A 19,299-nucleotide genomic window follows, 5' to 3' on the forward strand; every position below is an offset into this window, starting at 1 on the left:
GAACAGCACTGTAAAGCATGTCCGGAGTTATAGTGAGGCATTGGCTTCGGATGTTGTCTTTCAGCATGCCTAGAGATGTCAGTCGATCACGATACAATTGCGACTTCAGATAACCGCAAAGACAATAATCGCACGGACTGAGGTCTGGGAACCTGGGAGGCCAAGCATGACGAAAGTGGCGGCTGAGCACACGATCATTACCAAACGAAGCGCGCAAGAGATCTTTCACGCTTCTAGCAATACTTTTTTCTTGGTTCTAATAAGACCCCATGTCATTCCAAGCATGTGTGTCAATATTTACTTTTCTATCTACATTATTCCGTGATTTATTAAGTTTTCAAATTTATACTGAATGTTTGATCACCCGGTACATTCACAACTGTATATAATATGTATGTTTCTGATGTGAGAATAAATAACAGAAACAGTCTTCTTTGGAAGAGGTCAACATGGAATTGGATCTGGCTGGTAATAAACGCCTCACGTGTACGAGGTGCATTCAAGTTCTGAGGCCTCCGATTTTTTTTCTCCGGACTGGAAAGAGATAGTAACATGCGCATTGTTTTAAAATGAGGCCGCATTCATTGTCAATACGTCACAGAGATGGCAGCACCGTACGGCAGATGGAATTTTACCGCCAGCGGCGAGAATGAGAACTGTTTTAAATACTTAAAATGGCGACGTTTTCCTTACTTGAACAGCGTGCAATCATTCGTTTTCTGAATTTGCATGGTGTGAAACCAATTGAAATTCATCGACAGTTGAAGGAGACATGTGGTGATGGAGTTATGGATGTGTCGAAAGTGCGCTCGTGGGTGCGACAGTTTAATGAAGGCAGAACATCGTGTGACAACAAACCGAAACAACCTCGGGCTCGCACAAGCCGGTCTGACGACACGATCGAGAAAGTGGAGAGAATTGTTTTGGGGGATCGCCGAATGACTGTTGAACAGATCGCCTCCAGAGTTGGCATTTCTGTGGGTTCTGTGCACACAATCCTGTATGACGACCTGAAAATGCGAAAAGTGTCATCCAGGTGGGTGCCACGAATGCTGACGGACGACTAAAGGGCTGGCCGTGTGGCATGTTGCCAGGCAATGTTGACGCGCAACGACAGCATGAATGGGACTTTCTTTTCGTCGGTTGTGACAATGGATGAGACGTGGATGCCATTTTTCAATCCAGAAACAAAGCGCCAGTCAGCTCAATGGAAGCACACAGATTCTCCGCCACCAAAAAAATTTCGGGTAACCGCCAGTGCTGAAAAAATGATGGTAATTTGAAGAACAAATTCCTTCCTGCACTGCAACAAAAACGTCCGGGAAGGGCTGCGCGTGTGCTGTTTCACCAAGACAACGCACCCGCGCGTCGAGCTAACGTTACGCAACAGTTTCTTAGTGATAACAACTTTGAAGTGATTCCTCATGCTCCCTACTCACCTGACCTGGCTCCTAGTGACTTTTTCCAACAATGAAAGACACTCTCCGTGGCCGCACATTCACCAGCCGTGCTGCTATTGCCTCAGCGATTTTCCAGTGGTCAAAACAGACTCCTAAAGAAGCCTTCGCCGCTGCCATGGAATCATGGCGTCAGCGTTGTGAAAAATGTGTACGTCTGCAGGGCGATTACGTCGAGAAGTAACGCGTTTCATCGATTTCGGGTGAGCAGTTAAATAGAAAAAAAAAAACGGAGGCCTAAGAACTTGAATGCACCTCGTACATAGCTGGTGAAAAGGAGTATTGAGATGGTACGGATGCTGGTGCGCGCGGCCGCGCTGCCTAGGCGTGTGGGTGGCGGTACCAGCTACGGGCGAGCAGGGCATGAGTCACGGCCCCGGAAGCTGGGAGTGCTGCGGAATGCGGCCACGCTCGCAGGGACAGCCAGGCTAGAGGCTAGTTACCATGCGCCGCCGCACTAGCCGCCTAGCCGCCTCTCCAGGCGGCGGGCTCCTCATCCTGAGCGGACAGCGGAACGGCCGCACTGGCCCAGTCGTGCACGTCGAGAAAAAGGCATTCACTGGTGCGATACTGGGAAACTGAACAAACTACATACAACACTTGTACGGGCCACATTTCCGTAACTGCACAAAAAATGAAGGAAGGAATACGAAATACCAGTGCTCGCGTTAGTAAGAAGTACGGTGGAATGTTCCTTCGGACATTCGTCCGTGGCAACGCAGCGACTGCCGCCTTCAAGAAAAACACGACATGTATTCACAGTTACGACATGAGCCACCATCGGCCCTATTTGGAATGGCGACATTGAAGACTGTGCCGGACGGGATTCGAACCGCTTTATGCGCGCCGTCGACTTAATCGCTTCGGCTTTCCTTGCACGAATGTGTCAGCCATGTGTCTACAACGTGTAGTCGTAGATCGGTTATGTGTATTCCCGTATACGGGAGACATCTTACTTGGAATTTGATTGCCCGTGTCGGCGGGGAACACTGCAATATCGCATTTATCCGCGCGACACCGGGCAAATGACTTTCAATTATTTAAAATTGTCTCCCCTGTACGGCAATATACCGGGTGATCAAAAAGTCAGTATACATTTTTAAACTTAATAAACCACTGAATAATGTAGATAGAGAGGTAAAAATTGACACACATGCTTGGAATGACATGGGGTTATATTAGAAAAAAAAGTATTGCTAGACGCGTGAAAGATCTCTTGCGCCCGTCGTTTGGTGGTGATCGTGTGCTCAGCCGCCACTTTCGTCATGCTTGGCCTCCCAGGTCCCCAGACCTCAGTCCGCGCGATTATTGGCTTTGGGGTTACCTGAAGTCGCAAGTGTATCGTGATCGACCGACATCTCTAGGGATGCTGAAAGACAACACCCGACGACAATGCCTCACCATAACTCCGGACATGCTTTACAGTGCTGTTCAGAATATTATTCCTGGACTACAACTATTGTTGAGGAATGATTGTGGACATATTGAGCATTTCCTGTAATGAACATCATCTTTGCTCTCTCTTACTTTTTTATGCTAATTATTGCTATTCTGATTAGATGAAGCGCCATATGTCGGACATTTTTTGAACGTTTGTATTTTTTCGGTTCTAATAAAACCCCATGTAATTCCAAGCGTGTGTGTCAATTTGTACCTCTCTATCTACATTATTCCGTGATTTATTCAGTTTTCAAATCTATACTGACTTTGTCGTCATCCGGTACATAATGGATGCAGGAGTAGACAGATGGATGACGTAACGGTAAGGTGACCGAGTGTCGGTCCGGCACAAATTTTCACTGCCGTCATTCAATTATGCAGCTGATGGAAGCTCATATTTGCAACTGGAAATAATTTCATGCCTTTCATTTCTCGTCACCAGTCCCCGATCACCGTATCAGGTACAGAGTTGAAGAGCGAAGGGGGTAGAGTACGTTTCCTGTCTCATTCCGATTTTAATCTTGAAGTCCTCTGAAAGACAAAGGCCAATAATTATAATAATATATTAAAAGAAGGAATTGCACTGACAGCCACGGAAGATCAGGAAACGGAAGGTGGGTCAAACGGGTCCAAAGGCTACAAAAACGTGGTGCATGTTTATATCGTGTCGTGTGAAAGAAAGAGCCACACACACACACACACACACACACACACACACACACACACACGAGAGAGAGAGAGAGAGAGAGAGAGAGAGAGAGAGAGAAAGCGCGATGAAGACGGGTGAGTGATAGGGGCGGGAGGGGGGACGATAGCGGGAGGGAGGAGACGGAAAAAGGGAGGGGACTGCCTGAGTAAGGGCGCCAGTCCGTGCGTGTGTGTGTGGGTGGGGGTGTGGTGGAGGGGGGGGTAAGGGGCAGGGTTAGAGATTCCAGTCCCGTGCCCCTCCGGGTCTTCCTACACGACCAGAAACACACGCAAGCGCGCGCGTCCGCACGCGGGGCTCTTCCAAATAAACAAATGTGAATGGTAACGAGGGGGCGACGGAAGTGGCCTGCCGCGCACTTGGACGTGTGTGGCGTACCTTGTTTAGGAGCGGCGCCACGCACCATCGGCCGGCGCGGCCAGAATGGGTTCCCTCCCCTCCCCTGCCGCGCGCGCACGCAGCACTCGGCAGCGGGCAGCGCCTGTCGCGGCCAGAAGCCGCCCGAGATCAAAGCGACGTTGCCGCCCGCCTCCCCCCCGGCCGCGGCTAATGGCCCCGCAAATACAGCCAGCCCACACTGGGCCTCCTCCCTCCGTCCTCCTCATTGTCAGCTCCGGCAAGCCGCAGATACGCCCAGCCTATAGTTTCCGGAAGGCCAGTTCCAAAGGAAACTGATTAGGATACGTTTACTGCGCGCAACCCAGGAGAATCTGAGCGGCAGGAATGCTCCTGCGACCTATGACGTACACTAGAAACTATACACTTGCCTGACAAACACATGAAGCACTCAAAAGACGCAGTCGGATGACAAACTTAACTACAACACGTACACAACACCGGCAGGTATCTATATGATTACAATTGCAGTTAGTAATCGTGGTCATACTGACCAACACAGATGAATTTTACATTAATGAAAACTGCGTCTTCTGTATTATTACACACTAGCTGATTACCCAGTTTTGCCCATGTATGTATATGTGTACATGTTCTAATCTTCTATTAGTTCATCTCCTCCTTTACCCCCCCTCTGTCCATCTCCTCCACTCGTCTCCCTGTCCATCTCCTCCACTCGTCTCCCTGTCCATCTCCTCCACTCGTCTCCCTGTCCATCTCCTCCATCCCCCACTCTTTCCATTTCCTCCACGCCCATCTCTGACCATTTCCTCCCCCTTTCTTTGTCAATTTCCTTCTCCTCTCTCTGTTCATCTCCTACTCCCCCCTTCTTTCGCTCTCTTCTTCCCCCTGACACTATCCATCCCCTCCTCTTTCCTCCACCTGTCAATCTCCTTATCTTCCTACCTGTGCCCATCTCCTAATTCCCCCTCTCTGTGTCCATCTCCTCCTTCCTGCTTCTCTCTCCACGTTACCACCTATGCCCCAATAGGAGCTGGTCGTTCTTACTCCCACAGTATTTCTTTCCAGACTATAAATAATGTTCCTTGAAATAGATTCCCGGGTTTAGATAGTGCATTTTACCTGTGGCTTTACCTGCCTACACACATGGATATATGTTTCACACATGTTAACCACATTTCAGACGTATCTGTACTCATATTTTGCCGTATCTCTGGTGAATTTTACCCCTGAAGTTTCATTTTCACACATTTCACACTCTCCTGGTTACTAGGCAGATGCGCTGACCACTACACCATCTGGGCACAGAGGTCACCCCTCCCTCACGGACTACACTAGCATCCCTCTCATCACACGCAACTTCTCAGCTTAAACCAAACACTACTGATGTAGTGCCCCTGCACATTAGCCTCATTACTCGCGACATCTCGTCGATTCTCGTAATTATGGCGATGGCAGCCATTGAATCCTTCAGTGCAGATGTGCATTACGCTCGATCTCGTACGGGAATCGGAGAGATGCAGTGCGTAACGAGGCTGATGAGCACGGGCACTACATCAGTAGTGTTTGGTTGAAGCTGAGAAGTTGCGTCTGATGGGAGGGATGCTAGTGTAGTCCGTGAGGTTGGGGTCACTACTGTGACCAGATGGTGTAGTGGTCAGCGCGCCAGCCTAATAACCCGGAGACACGGGTTCTAATCCCGATCCGGCACAAATTTGTAACTCGACACATTAATATATCAATCAATGGTCACTTGCAGCTAATGACTTCAATTTCTTTGTGTCTTGATTCATAGCGGGTGCAGGAATAAAATTGTGTCTGTTTTTTTCGGTCATGTCCAAAAGAACACACACCACATGAATATCAACAAAAGTAATGCAAGGGTAATGCGCAATAACCGAAACTTGAAGGGTTGCCAGAAGAATAGAAGAAACATGTTAGTATGAATATTAGTCTTAGGTAGAGACGTAGAGTGTAAGGCGTCTTCATCCGTCCAACAAGCGGTCCTACGCACTGAGAAACCGATTGGGTCGTAAGAAACGACGTATCACGTCCCATCTGTAACGAAGCAGTCCTATATGCCACATATACGTGCCTTCAAACGTAAAACTAGGCAAAGTTCAACCGGACAGCGAAATTCCAGAACGATCAGCCTCGGATGACCAACAGCATACAGCAAATCTTATGTACGTGATCATAATCTTCAATTAAGCCTGTACACTATTAAGGACTTACAAAGCTTGCCCGTATATGCCTCTGGACTAGGGTTATTGGTTTCCGTCGTACCTCTCTCCACCTGTACGTCACTTTCATTGTGACGAGTACTTGAACCTACGGGTTCGATTAGACAACAAAATCTGACACTTCCATGTTCTTGGTCTGTAATGCCGTAAGTTATTATATATACCCGAATCTTAAAAGTTACAGGCCGGGGTAACTGTTTGTTCTGGTAATTAACTGGAGGTTCTAGTAAGGCGCATCTATATTTTTATAAACTAGTGGCTGTGCTCTTCTTGCAAATACGCGAAGAAGCAATAAAATGAAGGTCAGCAAGTCAATCCAGAATTGCATTTCCCTACCATCAGCATCTTTGCCTCCTTACCGTAACAGCCGAGTCATTCTGTACTGTTTCCAACCAGAAACACCTGAAAACTGTCAGCTTCATCCCGTCGCCTTTACACTCCTGTACGCAGCCGCTTGTGTATCAAGAAACGGATGATGTAAAATCCTGCATCACTTTTGATCTGAGCGTGAGCTTCTGACACAGCATGTTGCGATGGATGTCGGGTAACGACAAATGGAATACACTCAAATGGTATCAGGTGATGCTCAGGAAATTAGATGAAGAAATGAGACAGTAATAATAGTAAATTATTTTAAAATAATTGAAAAGCCACGATCGTTTCAATCGTTTATTAGATGACCAGTTTCAGCACTCTGAAGGTGCTATCATCAGATCTGTGAAGGTATAACATAACAGATTTGAGGGAGGGCTTACATGAGTTAACTATATACATTACAATTACTACAGAACCACATACCTGAAACGTGGATTACCATTTATAAAACCATATGGACGTCATGGCATATGAGGCAGACCATCAGATAAAATCATTGTCACAACCAATAAAAAATAATAAAAAACGGCTCTCATGGTCGTTCTTTCCATAAAATATAAAACTGAAATCACCAGATGAAACTACCACTGCTCGCCTAACAGCGGTCGGCATCATCACTGCCCTATTCCTATTTTATGGAAAGAACGACCATGAGAGCAGTTTTTAATTATTTTTTATTGGTTGTGACAATGATTTTATCAGATGGTCTGCCTCATATGCCATGATGTCCATATGGTTTTATAAATGTTAATCCACGTCTCAGGTATGTGGTTCAGTAATAATTGTAATGTATATAGTTAACTCATGCAAGCCCTCCCTCAAACCTGTTATGTTATACCTTCACAGATCTGATGATGGCACCTTCAGAGTGCTGAAACCATCATCTAATAAACGATTGAAGCGATCGTGGCTTTTCAATTATTTTAAAAACACAGTGTTCGCCCCACGACACGCCATGTGTTCACTGCAAAATAGTAAATAAGTTTTGCTGTTTGAGTAGCAAATAAGTGACCATTTCCGAGGTAGAGGAGACTAATAATACGGAGACTGGGAATGGCACGGAAGCTTTCACGAACGGGAGAAGTTTGTTAGAAAACAGAAAGAATCTTTTCGAAGCACCCAGAACATTGCGACGTCGTCAAACGTCGCCCTTATCTCTGTCTCACGCCACGCGCTCTACACTGGAAACTCGCAGCGCGGGGGACGCTCCATATCGTACCCGGCATTCTACCCCCGGTAACTTCAAAACTCCAAATTATGTATTCCAGAGAACGATCAAGACGGATATCCAAAGCGTGCTACCGCCGCAGTCTAAATATGTCGACGTCCTCTTTCTGCACAATCTATGGATATGTATACACACAACTGATCGGCTGCTTTCGAGCTGACACGTGACCGCCACGAGAACAGTTTATTTCGCCTCAAGGTAAATGTATCTCGTCAGGGTTTCCGGCGAGGCACGCCATCCCGCCCCCTCAGAAGCAGACCTTGCATTATTTTTCAGCGGGCGGATTTGAGCAGCGGGTCAATACCTGTTAATATACGATCAAAGGGCAGAAAGCACAGTAATCTGGCGGTAAGGTACTCACTGAAGTCGATCAGCATGCGGCCATAGCCTTGTCGTTGGTACGGCGGCAGCGTCAGGATGCAGGACACGTTGTAATTCAGGAACGAATTCTTCTCCTGCAACAACGAGGAAAGAAAGGGGCTGTTATAGTGCCTCATATGTGTCATTAGCACACAGGAAAACAATTTCAATTTCTTTCCTTGTGAATAACAGTAAATATGTGAAACTACTCCCGCATCGGATGGAAAACCAATGAAACGTCCCTTGTAAAAAAAAGTTTTATTTTTCATTTTCTTAAATTCTTAGGGTGAAATAATTAATCTGTAAGCGAATCAGTCACGAAATGTATCTATAACGCCAAGGACTATGGAAAGAAAATTTGTTGTAATTCACGAACAGTGAAATAAACAGCCATTTTTGGTTCAAATGGTTCAACTGGCTCTGAGCACTATGGGACTTAACATCTGTGGTCATCAGTCCCCTAGAACTTAGAACTACTTAAGCCTAACTAACCTAAGGACATCACACACATCCATGCCCGAGGCAGGATTCGAACCTGCGACCGTAGCAGTCGCGCGGTTCAGCCATTTTTGTTTTACATTTCTGTTTTGAAAGTTCTGTAATTCCAATGGTATCTAATAAGTGATTTCGTGTAATATATTAACTCTCATAAAATTTATGATTCCATTTGTGTACTGGTAGGTCAAGCTTGTCCAATATATGTTCGCAATATTTTGCATTTAAAAATGAAGCCATAATTAATAAAATTTGGGTTAGCATTGTTATCTTTCAGTATTTTATATAATATGATGTATACCCTACGTAAAAGTCTTTTTTTCTATTGTATACGGCAAGCAAGGTTTTGTGGATAGTTACTCATGAAATTGTTAAACTTTTAATTGTTAATTTAATAAATTTGTACTGTAGCTTTGTTAGGGTGGTTCAAATGGCTCTGACCACTATGCGACTTAACTTCTGAGGTCACCAGTCGCCTAGAACTTAGAACTAATTAAACCTAAGGACATCACACACATCCATGCCCGAGGCAGGATTCGAACCTGCGACCGTAGCGGTCGCTCGGCTCCAGACTGTAGCGCCTAGCTTTGTTGACTTGATTGTTAAGAAACACATAAATAGTAGGAGCACAAGGCTGAAGAGGGGTCAGTTGGACACAGTTTTGAGACGCAACCACTGTATTGTACGTCTGTGCAATAACCTAATTGTTGTAATACAGTATTGTGACTATGTAGCCTGTTATGTGGAGTGGGCTCCCACTAAGAAGTGGTGCAGTTTGTTATAAATAAACCAATTTAAAACGATTTGGTACCTGGATTCTATCATAGAATTCACACAACTTGATCCAGTTAGCAGATGAAATGGACCGAGGCAACGATTATTTCAGCAATAACAACAGCAGCGGCGGCAGGAAGCAGATTACTTCGAGTTACACCGAACTAAGATACGAATAAGAAATCAAATGAACTATATATATGTCGCTGCAGGACTAATTACTAAAGTGTAATGTTTTGGAAACTGTTCTAGCAGTAAACATTTACATTTGTCTCAAAGTAAGTCTTTGAGTGGTGGAGGCCAATGTGATCAGTAAGAAACACCCCCATGATCACACGTTTCTTGAATGTCTATGGAACACAGGAATAATTTTTCCGGTTTTAGTGGTTAAATCAAATAATCTCTTTTCGATGTTAAAAATTTCGCCCCAGCAAAATTTCACTGCCTCCCCACGTAACGTAACAAAGAAGTTTCGTTACAACAATGTATACGAGAAATGTTAAAGGAAATCTGTAAACTTGATTCAATTTTTTGTAAAACAGATTCGGAAGCGTAGAGTCCCTCTTCCTGTAGGTAACTTCACAAGTTGCTTATGAACCTACATGGAAGTTACGTGTGATTGGGCTCTGAAATTTATCTATCTAACTTACTGAACAGTAAATCCGTCTGCGTCACTGCAGAAATCTTTTTAGTTTATCCACCTTCAGCAACAGTATTTCTATTTGTACTCATCTGGGTCTTGGCCTCATAGTGTAATGTATGATGTCCTTGTATTTCAATTTGTTGAAATATCAGCAGCCAGTTGCAGAAAAGAATTTTTACTCCTTTACCGCTTTCAGACACTTGGTGGCTTTCTTCAGAAGGTTATAATTATGGCATTATTTGCGAGAGTCAGAAATGAAGACAAGCATGCAGCGTATTGCTGGATCATAGTGACTGATCCACACGACCACTGCAATCTGCTGCATACATCTACTTATTTTTGACTTTCGCAAATAATGCGATAATTATGGCCTTCTCATTCTTCCCGCACAAGATAGTGACTCGAATGGGATGAAGCCCTTATCCTTGGTAAAATGGGAAGTATTCTCTGCCGCTCAGTTCATAGTGTTTAACAGAGCATGGATGTAGCTGTAGATACAGGGTGTCCAGGAAAGAAGTCCCTGATTTCAAAGTTAAAAAGCTCGAAAACAGCGATCGATAGACGAGGACAACAAACAGTATGTTTATTGTGAACCGTTAAGAATTTTATACGGAAGTTACGCAGAAGTTTCGAAATAATTCGAAAAACTGCTAACAGCAGTAATCGCAACACGTAGTGCCTTTAAATAATGCGCCACAGCTCAATAGTTCCACTGCTGAAACGCCGAAAGAGGTTAGCATACCGAAGGAAAAGGTTGGGATCACGTATCCCATCGAGCAACGTGTTCCTCTGATACTCGAATACCACAGGTTAGACTACAGGCCCAAGGCAATAAGGCGCTGTTCACAAACACAATGTAATGTTTCAAAAGTACTCAATGCGAAAACCACTCGCAAGCTCTTCGCCAAATTTCAACGGACAGGCAAGGTTCTTATGATATAGGGCGGAATGTTGGCCCCAGGCAAACTTCAGTTACTCCTGAAAATGTCGCCACGGTTGCTGGAATTATTCAGCAAAATCCAGGTAAATCCGTCAAAAAAATTACAGCAGAGACAGGTTAGAAGCGTTCCAGCGCGCAGAGCATACTGAGACAAAGCCTACACATGTTTCCGTTCAAAATCCAGAGCCACCAGACCATACCTATACGAGCTGTGCAACAAACGGTTGACTTTCCGAACGAGATTCTCACAATGGCTGATAACGAAGAGTTTGATTTTGGCTGCAGCTGATTCACAGATGAAGCACACTTCCATCTGAATGGGGTTGTGAATAAACAAATTGCCAATTTTAGGGTTCCGAAAATCTCCAACTGCGTGGAGCGAGACCACTGCCTTCTCCCAAAGGTACTGTTTGGGCTGTGGTATGTAGCAGAGCTCACGTAGATGGCGCTATGTAACCAACCGATGTGTTGAATCTTGCCTCGCGAGTGGATGTGTGTGATGTCCTTAGGTTAGTTAGGTTTAAGTAGTTCTAAGTTCTAGGGGACTGACGACCTCAGAAGTTAAGTCCCATAGTGCTCAGAGCCAATTGAACCATTTGTTCTCCACACAGCCCGCCTTCCGCAAACATTATTATTCAATTAACTGTGGATGAAGCCCGACCAACAGACATTACATGCATTGATCAAAAATGATAGTGGTATGTCATATACAAACCATATGAGTTAAGCATATAATTGCAACTTTTTTATGACATGATCTAACTATGTACCTGTTGTATTCTTAGCACTGAGAATGGCTAGTTTCTAGCTGAAATCTAGATCTGCCAATAAAATTTCTGAATGGAGGGAAACCTGATGAGAGAGACATTATTGCCCTTTCTTCAACCGAGAAAAGATCACGAGTGAACGTTACGTTGCAGTTTTGGATCCAATCGTTGCCACACAGCTAGCGTTGGAGGATCGACCAGGCACCGAGTGGTTCATGCAAGATGGGGCCAGACCACATCGCACCGAACAGGTGTTTCGCTTTCTTGATGAATACCTCGGGAACGGAGTCATTGAGTATTTCGAAAACATTGTGATGAGACTGCAAAGACTGCTTACATAGGACGAGTTTAATGATGCACGCTGACACTGTACGAGTTGCACAGCGTACAGCGCCAACTGTTAGTAATTTTCGAACCATTTCGGAACTTCGGCACAATTCTTTCGGCTTTCACAATACACCTACCTTTTGTCGCAGTCATCTGTCAGTCTTTTCGAAATATTTAATTTTCACACAGGCGACTCCGTCGCTGGACACCATGCAGTGTACACCAATTGATGGACTCTATAGAGTTCCGGATCACGAACATCGCGTCAGTCCAGACTGAATCCCAAACTCATCCATGGAGTGGGCGCTATTTTGAAACGTCTTGGCAGGCTGGATGAGGATGCCGGATCGGGACTCAAAACCGGAACCTCCCCTTTGGAGGACAATGCTCTACAGATTGAGCTACCCAGAAAGTCTCTCGAAACGCCCTCAAAGCTTTATTTCGACAGCTACATCTCCCCTAGTTTCCAGATTCAAAAAGCGAGCTTCTGTACTCAAGTCCTGGTGAGCCCAAAGATTTAATCTTCCAGGAAGTATTCAAACATGCAAATCATCGTATTCCAAGAACTTGTTATGAGTTGAGTGACCACTTTTTTTCGTTTTACCTCGGTGTCGGACCTGTATAGAGTAGAGTATGCGATGGTGTCTGTCAATACAGAGTCTGGCTTTGAAAAATACTCTGTGGACGGACGACGCTTCCCTATCCGCCATTCTAATAATTACGAAGTACATTCACAACAAATATAGGCATGTATAAGCTGATCAAGGCTAACAGCGTTTCATAAATTTTCATTCACTGAATGTTAAAGGTAGAATGAAACTGCTGCAATATCGGTGCAGACATGGCTTCCCCCGTGCTTAAGATGGACTAAATGGGCGTATATTGGAAGGTAACGGTTTTTTGGTCATAAAATGCGCACAAAACGTTTTACAGGGTTTTTTAACTGAGTACTGACATGGACGACAGAGTAAGAATTGCATCACGGAAATAATCAGCGTTGGCTGTCTTCAGAGAACAGTAGTGTTGCCCTATCTACGAAATTTACATATTCATTTTATTTCGACTGGGTTCGGGCATTGGCCCATATAACCAATTATAAGATTCAGAGACACTAAGAAAAATAAAATTGTGGTTTCTTTATGCTTGGAGAACTATGGAATGTAAGTGCGAATCCGAGGAACACGAATGGACAAACCTGAACCTATCTTTGTTTTCTTTGTACGCACGGCGCTTAACTTCGTAGAAGCAGCACAATGAGTGGACTGTGTCTGTTCAACCCATGACCTGTGGACTATGAACGTATCGGATGTGTGCCCAGTACTCAACGCAACACAAACCATCCTTTGGCCTATTTACTATGTGGGCGTCACACAAGTATAATCTTCCAAGTCGCTTTCATCAGGGGAACTCTCTTATACATAAATGAGAGAGAGAGGGAGAGAGAGAGAGAGAGAGAGAGAGAGAGAGAGAGAGAGAGAGAGAGAGAGGGGGGGGGGGGAGACCATGCCACACACCATAATTTCTATCCAACTCCTTGCTTCAATTGACAGCACGGTCTTCCTACTAAGCCAACTGCCAACTCAATGGAAGCTATCCATCCACCCATTCTATAGGATGTACTTGGTGGTTCTTCTTACAGAAAGGGCGTTAAAGACGATGTAGTACAGGATCGCCTTACAATGGGTTCAAATTTGTTTCGCCTGTTTGTCAAAGGACTCTTCTTCTCATATTACGAAATACCGAGCGAAGCGAAGTAATTCTCATCCTATTCGTCCTTCCTCGAGAACCGGGGGTTACAAAGGACATCTGAGGTGGCACGTGTACAAGTAAATAAAACACGTACTGATACAAATAAAGTTATTCTCTTATGCGTTTTGGACTAACTCACCATACTCCATGTTCAGTTTATTACGCTTTTGCAGAAGTGGTTTGTATTATTTGTGATATAAAAGTTTGATAAATATTTTAAATGTAATTTTTCTTTTACACATCAAATATTTTTATCAGAACGGCCCTAATTTAATTTCACACTATTTGCTACAAATAAGTAGACCCACCATCTGTGAATATGAGTGACTGTAAAAAAGTGCTTCCACGAATCTTTATTATTTGTGTGTGAAACGTTTCTACCATACATAGTAGTTGATCAGCACGACGAAAAATTCGTACATGTATTGTCAGCACTGAGCAAGATGGTGAAGTCTGGAAACCCTTACTCTGTAAGTTAACCGCCAGTTACAATGTTCGATAGCCTACGAAACCAAAAGGACACGTAGGTATTCGATTATAATTCAGGATGTTTTCAAAGTGAATGGATTTCGCTTCATAGACGAAAGTATGCAAGTTTAACACATGACCTAAGTTTACCCCAAGTCGTATCGTACGATTATTATGACGGTGTATGTGTCGTGGCTTGGTCATTATCAGCCATTTATGCGCACGCTGCTTCCACGATGAAATAAATCTCCACTCACCTTAAGGAGGCGGCATGCGGCTGTTACTCACTATGGAGGTTGCAACATTTACAGGGAAAGCAGTCTGCAGCGACGCACGATTGCCGCTCGCCTCGTGCAGTGTCACCACCAGACGCCCTCATTTTTGGAAAGAAAGGTGGGAATGGACCTCCGGCAAGCCGGAAGTAGCGCGGTATGTGGCACACTTCGGGCTCAGAGGGGATCCCTTTTAGCACCAGACAAGCCACACACATTTCCGGAGCAGAAGTTCAAACACAGGTACTGTTCTGAAGGTCACAACTGTGACGGCTCAAGTGCTGGCTTTGAAACATGTGTGAAATGTACGGGATCTGAAGCGCAGTTACAGCATCGAAACAGCTGTGATGAACTCATATTAGGCGTTGCCACAGTGAACTTCCGGTCGGAGGACACTGTGCATGACACGCAATCCTAAGTATGTCTTTGTGTAAAAAAAAGAAAAAAAGAGGGGGAGTGAGGGGGAGGGGAGAGGGAGGGAGGGAGGGAGGGAGGGAGGGAGGGAGGGAGGGAGGGAGAGAGAGAGAGAGAGAGAGAGAGAGAGAGAGAGAGAGACTATGTATCTAGATGTACTGCGTGTTCCAAATCTCGCTATATGAGGATACGTCCACCACTGTCGAACTTGATCGCTTTGGTGAGCCAGGCTTTTGGTGGTCCAGGTGTTATAAATCCTTGAACACGGTAAACTCACTGGTCAACGTTACTCGACAATGGATTCCATCCTCATCTGCGTCTTTTCAGGGATACATTGGACGGTCCTGACTTCATTTTGTGGGTGGCAGTGAGTGACCGCATAACAGCGCAGGTGGAAGAACACTTGCAACGAGAGGGTGTTCGGCGAATGGACCGGCCTACCTTAAGATGTATAAGCTCGTGTTCAGTGGAAGAGGCGTGTTTTACAGCAGTGAAGATGAGTTGCCATATCTCTTAAAGTATGCACTTTAGAATCCGTGTTACTAGACTTTCTTGGTTTGAGGGTTTCCCCTCTCATATCCTTGACCATCCATCCTCCTGGGACACCCTGTATTGGAGTGAAACGTGAACGACATAGGAACAGCACAGACGATAAGATAGCCGATACTTTTGAAATGTATTACAAACGTATGCTGAAAATTATACGGATAAATACGAGTAAATAATGGAAAGGTTCTGGACATAACTGCGTACAATAGAACTGTAAGGCAAATTTTCCCTATCTATTGGTGCAGCGCATACTGAAATAATAGTTCATTTGATAATGGGCGGAAGGTGGGGGGAGGGGGGATGAAGTAGTGGAAAAATGTAAAGCAAGGCCAGCAGGTTCAAACGCATGTCGGTTGCAGCAGTTACTCCGAGATGATGAGGCTTGCACAGGATAGACAAGCGTAAGAAGATGCATCAAATCAGTCTTCGCTTTTGGTGACTAGAACAACAGCACACTTTTTTTCCATCTCAGGGTGCTCGGTTAGAATCCAACTAACCCTGCAAAATTTTAATTTTAGAGTTAGGACACACTATATTCGGTGCAGACGAGGAAATTTCAGTTTCAATTGAAGCTTTCAAGCGCTAGCACTGAACGATTAATTGTACAATACAGACACAGACCTAGTATAGCGGCAGTGTTTAGACAGGGTAGCGAGTTCTAAAGTTTACGGAAGGCACGGGCTGCCAGCAGGAAAAGCGAGGAAGGCACGCGATACGCGGCACAAGATGCGGGAGGCGAGCACTATCCGTGAACTTGGGATCTACCAACAGGCGCGCTGTTGACATTAAAAGTCTGGCGCTTATCGACACGAGTGCAAACACTCGAGCAGGCGGCGAGCATCGGGGCATCCGGGTGGCAACTGCTCCTGCCCGAAATACTCCGCCTGCCACAGGGCACGACCGCGTCCGGGGTGGCACCCCGCCGACACAGCGCAGGGCACTAAAGGGCGCCTTCATACCTACACTCTGCGAGTCACTTTACGGTGTTTGGCGGAGGGTGCGTTCACCATCACCTCCACGTGTATTGTGATAAAATCGCAGAAATACCCATTACTGTATGATCAAACGATTGCAAAACAGGCTCCGGAAGCAATAACGTGCAAGTATCTGGGAGTAAGCGTATGTAGCGAATTAAGGTAGAACGACCATATAAAAGTAATAACAGGTAAGACCGATGTAGGACTGAGATTCAAAGGAGGTAGCTTACAAAATCCTCATTCGACAAATAAAAGATTATAAATCAGTGAAGAGATTTCATAAATTCACTGTAGTGACCTTAATTGTCATATTGTCACAAATCTCAGCACTCCTACTGAAAAAGTTTTATATTGTTGTGGCCGTATTTCAGATTTCTGCCACGAAAGCGCAGCTGTGAGCAGTTAGGCAAGATGGCGACAGGTGCCGAGAAAGCGTTATGTTGTGCTTGAAATGCGTTCTTATCAGTCTGCTGTAACAGGGGAACGACACTTCAGAACGAAGTCCAGCAATAACTTCCAACTCTATTTGGCGACGGCATTCGCAGTTTAAAGTTTCAGTGGTCGGCCTGCACTGAGTGTAGAAACGGTTGACCGAACCCGGGCGAATTTCGCACGTTGCCCACAGAGACTAACAGAGCTAGCAGAAAGCTGAACACACCTGACCGATTGGAACATCTTACGGAAACGACTGAAGTTGAAGCCTTACCGCTTGCAACTGCTACAAGCCTTTTCTTCCTGTGAGAGACTCAGACACTGAATTTCTGGCGCAGTTGCAACCTCGTAACATTTTTTTGTGAAAGGTACAGTGAACAGGCACAATGTATAAACCTGGTGGACAGAGAATCCCCACGCTATCGTACAGCACATTCGATGTACACAAAAAGTTAATGTTTTGTGCAGTCTCACGATTTAAAGTTTACGGTCCCTTTCTCTTCTGCGAAAAGAACGTTACAGAACAAGTGTATCTCAACATGTTAGAAAATTCAATCTTCGTTGATCCATTATGGACCATGGGACAACCGCTGGCATGTATTTCTTGATGAAATAATTTACCAATGTATGTATTGTATAAATTTATTTCATGAACTTCTTATGTGTCGCCTGGCCACCAAGAGCTGTTGCATAACGATTTGATTCACGGATCCAGTTATATGGCTCCTTCCGTGTATAGCGATTTTACGACTATGACGTGTGGGGCCTGAAGATGACATCAATGTAATGCCGAAACTGGTAGCACATAAGAAGTTCATAAAATAAATGTCTACAATACATACGGCTGCCACAGTCTAAAGTGGAATAAAAATTATCATTAGTGGCGATCGAAGATTTCTGGCATACGCAGTCAGCCTCATTCTGCCCAGCGCCTCGTCAAAGTGGGCGGTGAAGCGGACAGGGGTTCGGGTCATCCTGTGGCCGTTGGAACGAGAAAAAATCCCTAAAAGGCGGAAAATCAGTCATGACGAGCAGCATGAGGGTGCAGAAGGCAATAGAAACCATTGCATTAATGACACCCAATGTGTACCTAAAGGACATGTGGCCTTTAACTGAAAAAGTGTCACGATGATCTCTCCCTTGGCAAAAGATTCCAGACTAGTCCCTAATTAAGATCTCCGGGAGGACACTGCCAAGGGATGAATAACCACGAGTGAAAGATTGAATAACAAAGAAAAGGGTGACACTGAACGAGACGGAGCGTGTAATGTCAGAAGTTGGGATGTGGAAGGGAAGCTAGAAACTGTCATAACGAAAATATAAAGGCTCAATCTAGATATATTCGGGGTCAGTGAAGCGAAATAGAAAGAAGACACGGATTTCTTCTCAGACGAGTATACAATAATATTAATAGCAGCAGAAGGTAGTAAACTAGGAGGGAGATTTGGCGAGCCAGAAGAAGGTAATTTACAAACCCCTCTTCCGACCAGTGCTTTAATACTGTTTGTCAGTCTGGTATCACCGTCAGAAAGGATGATAGATGAAACAGGGAAGATCCAAAGACGTGTTTCTTCACAGCTTCATGTAGTAACTGCAAAAACGTGACGGTCACTAACATCCAATTCCTGTGCCACACGCTACAAGAAAGGCGTTGAGCATTACGGTATATATTTCTGTCCAAATTCCGACAACGTACGTCCCTGCGTCGTGTGACAATGTTGTGGAAGTGTGCAAGGCGGAAACAGCCTGAAAAGCTTGTAATGGTGTTGAAAGGTAGGTTGTACTGGGAAATAATTGTTAAGAAGAAAAATTCGATACGTTGCGTCGTTTCAGAGTTGACTATTACTGACAGTCAATCAGATCGCCGCGCGCACGAATTCAAGCCAGATATAATTAGCGTCAGTTGTTCTCACGACGTTTATAATGGCGCACGACACTGCTCAGCCTTTGGCTCGGGTTCGATCCTTACCACTATTTGATGTTCAATATCTGTATCGCTCTCTCGTTTGGTTTTGGTAAACCAAAAGGCGAATGCGTTTGGGGACAACGTCTCTGGCGTGCCGCTTGGATTTGCGCTCGCGACGGCCTGATCGGCCAATTTCACTGCTAACTAACTCTGAAACGGCGCACAGTATCGATCTTTTCTCTTAACAATTATTTCGCAGCACAATATACTCTGCAACATCTGGAGGCTTACAGGCATTCCTCGCTTTGTCACACATGTAGGTTGCTTGCATTTGCAACATACTGAAATGGTCCTGTTATCTTTTTAGAAAGAACCAAGATAATGGTTTTACGTCCCGTCAAAAAGGAATTCATTAAAGAT

At 44.8% G+C, this 19,299-nt stretch overlaps 1 protein-coding gene across 1 annotated transcript in view; it reads right to left on the reverse strand.

Moving 5' to 3' along the window:
• The window catches only part of LOC124619281 (histone acetyltransferase KAT7), a 581,212-nt gene that overhangs the window by 182,217 nt on the left and 379,696 nt on the right, over window positions 1–19,299 (reverse strand). The window contains exon 8 of the mRNA XM_047145550.1: window positions 8,168–8,261. Within this exon, the coding sequence (XP_047001506.1) occupies window positions 8,168–8,261 (94 nt within the window). The remainder of the gene's footprint in view (window positions 1–8,167; window positions 8,262–19,299) is intronic.

Source organism: Schistocerca americana, chromosome 6, assembly GCF_021461395.2.
Source record: "Schistocerca americana isolate TAMUIC-IGC-003095 chromosome 6, iqSchAmer2.1, whole genome shotgun sequence".
NCBI classification, from domain to species: Eukaryota; Metazoa; Arthropoda; class Insecta; order Orthoptera; family Acrididae; genus Schistocerca; species Schistocerca americana.